Here is a 2420-nt window from a genome sequence, read left to right on the forward strand (position 1 = left end):
TTCCGGAGAGCACAGGACTACCGGTTGACTGCAGATGGTTACACACTTTTCCTTGGAAGTCTTCTCCTCAACTCCTCCTTTCTGCTCAGGCTTTTCTAAGCTCCACACTTTGTTAATGTCTGCTAGACGTTTCTTCTTTGTCTTCTTACTCTGTCTCTGTGTCGGCTTTTTTGTTGGCTTGGAGGGCTTTTCATGAGGAGGGGAAGGAAAGAAATCATAAATTGAAGATCTGTCTTGACAAAGGTCATTGTTTTTAGTCTCAGGCTGATTCTTGTTCAGGACGCATCGAATCTTCCTACTTCTTGGGCTGAACCACATTTTTATTTGTTCCTTCTTATTCTTTTTTCTAAAGTCTGAGTCAGTTGGCGTGGCTGTAACTTCTGTTGAATCTAAGTGCAACAGGGAAGAGGAAAAATGATTCAGCAAGTACTCTTCAGTTGAACATCGCAAAGAAAAAGAGATCACAATAACAACTGTAATAACTGATGAAGTGTTACTAAATACAACCTACGAGTGCCTTCATTTCTTCTGAAAAGCTGCATGTAATGGCTTTAAAACAACTGCCAAGGTCACATGCCACTCGAGTTCAGGGATCCCAGTGCAGCTAGAGTTACCCACTAGGCAAACGAGCACCCCGGTAGAGAAATTTCTTCAACAGTCTAGGTTCACAATGCAGCACGTGCACAGAAGATTTCTGAGCAGGTCAGAGAAAGGAGAGAAGCTGGTTCTCTCAACGAGTTTTCCTTGGAAATAGGTTTAACAAAGTAGTCTGTACATACACAAAAGAGCACAGAAACAATTTTCTAAAGAGATATTAGAGTTCATCTGAAAATAAACAGGAATAATAACTGCAAGCAAGCAAAAATAACATCCTTGTAAGAATGTTGAACGTTCCTGAGAAATGTTGGCTGATTCCACAGATATAGCAGATGAATCAGAGGAATATATAGAAAATCTGCAAGTAGTTGTGTCCTGTCATTTGATCCTTTACCCCCGGTAGTAAATAATTCCAAGGAAGCTAAATGTTTTGATGATCTCAAACATTTCTTTAAAAATATGCAATGGACCAATTATAAGTCACATCATACAGCATATTACGATTCAATAATCAAGATGATGGAGGAATATCCTGTACTCCGAGTGCATGAAATAACAGCTGAGAACAAGGGCTATAAACGGCTTAAGAATAAATTAAGGAGCATAAAGTGACCTCTAAGTTAGACACTAATTTAATTTGATAACAACTCTTTCAGTGCAAAAGAACTACAACAGATTTTTTTCTCTCTCTCTTTTTTACAGATTCCTTCTTGGAAACCTAAGTTATTTTAGGTTACTTGGACAAGTCCTCTAAAGTAAACACACAACTTATTCTTTCTGTTGCCTACAACATCAGGGACCACCATTCACAGAAGTCTTGGTGATTTATAGCAATCAATCACAAAACCAATATTAATTTTGCCTAGTGAGGCAAGTAGGGTATTAATAATATTTTAAACAGAACTAAGACCAAGATTAGTGGGGGTTTTTTTAAACATTCTTGAAATAAATCATACAAAGTCCCTATCATTAAAAGTGACAGACACTCACTGCAACATGTACTAACTTTCTGGGGATAATTCATTTTCTCCATACCTTCTCTTCTATTTTTGATGTTGGTAACTATAGCCTGTTTTCCCCAGCAAGCTGTGATGAACTCCCAGAGAGCAGACAAACTAGTCCTAATTCCTTAGCCACAAAAAAAAATAGGTTTGAAATTTCACTTAGAACTGTATAGCTAGTAATTCAACAGCAAAATAGACATTTGTGGGTTTCTTTCAAAGCAGTATTTCAAGGTTAAATGTTTCCTCATTCTTGATTTAAATTACCTTGCTTACCCCTTCAATTAAAATATGCTAGATATTAGGAGATTTAGCTAGAGGAATATGTAAGGCATCAGACCCAAAGTGTCTTAATTTAAGAGTATAGCTTGAGGCTAGCTAATCAATCATTTAGGTATCTAAAGATAAACCATTAAGTACGGAACTGCAGCTATTTGGTTTTCCTGTCAGGCTGGGCTTGGTGGAAACAGTACAAAAAGCACTGAAATTGAGACTGAAATCTCGTAACTAGCTAGCCTTCAGAAAGGTACTATATCCAATTTCATTCTGACAATAACATCTAAAAAAACAAAGAGCTGGATTGCAAACAGATGCAAAGTATAAGAACAGTTACCATTTACTTGTCTTGCCTTCGCTGTTTACACAACTAGCAAGTTTCCTTCTAAAATATTTACCTTGCTAGAACTATCAGTCATCTCCAAGGAAAGAGCAAGAATAAAATCAGCTTGCAAAAGTAATTTGTGCAACAGTTTTGTGATGGCCAGAATTCTTTTTGATGTGTATAGCACAGGAAGACTTTAAAGTCCAAGTGACAAATTCAAA

At 37.0% G+C, this 2420-nt stretch overlaps 1 protein-coding gene across 1 annotated transcript in view; it reads right to left on the minus strand.

The window, feature by feature from the left end:
* The window catches only part of BARD1 (BRCA1 associated RING domain 1), a gene marked incomplete at its 5' end in the record, with an annotated part of 33012 nt that extends 32623 nt beyond the window's left edge, over positions 1 to 389 (minus strand). The window contains 1 exon segment of the mRNA XM_009709423.1: positions 1 to 389. This exon segment is cut by the window's left edge and continues 24 nt beyond it. Coding sequence (XP_009707725.1) covers positions 1 to 389 — 389 coding nt within the window.
* Positions 390 to 2420: the final 2031 nt, after the last annotated feature.

Source organism: Cariama cristata, unplaced genomic scaffold (assembly GCF_000690535.1).
Source record: "Cariama cristata isolate BGI_N322 unplaced genomic scaffold, ASM69053v1 scaffold10501, whole genome shotgun sequence".
Lineage (NCBI taxonomy): Eukaryota > Metazoa > Chordata > Aves > Cariamiformes > Cariamidae > Cariama > Cariama cristata.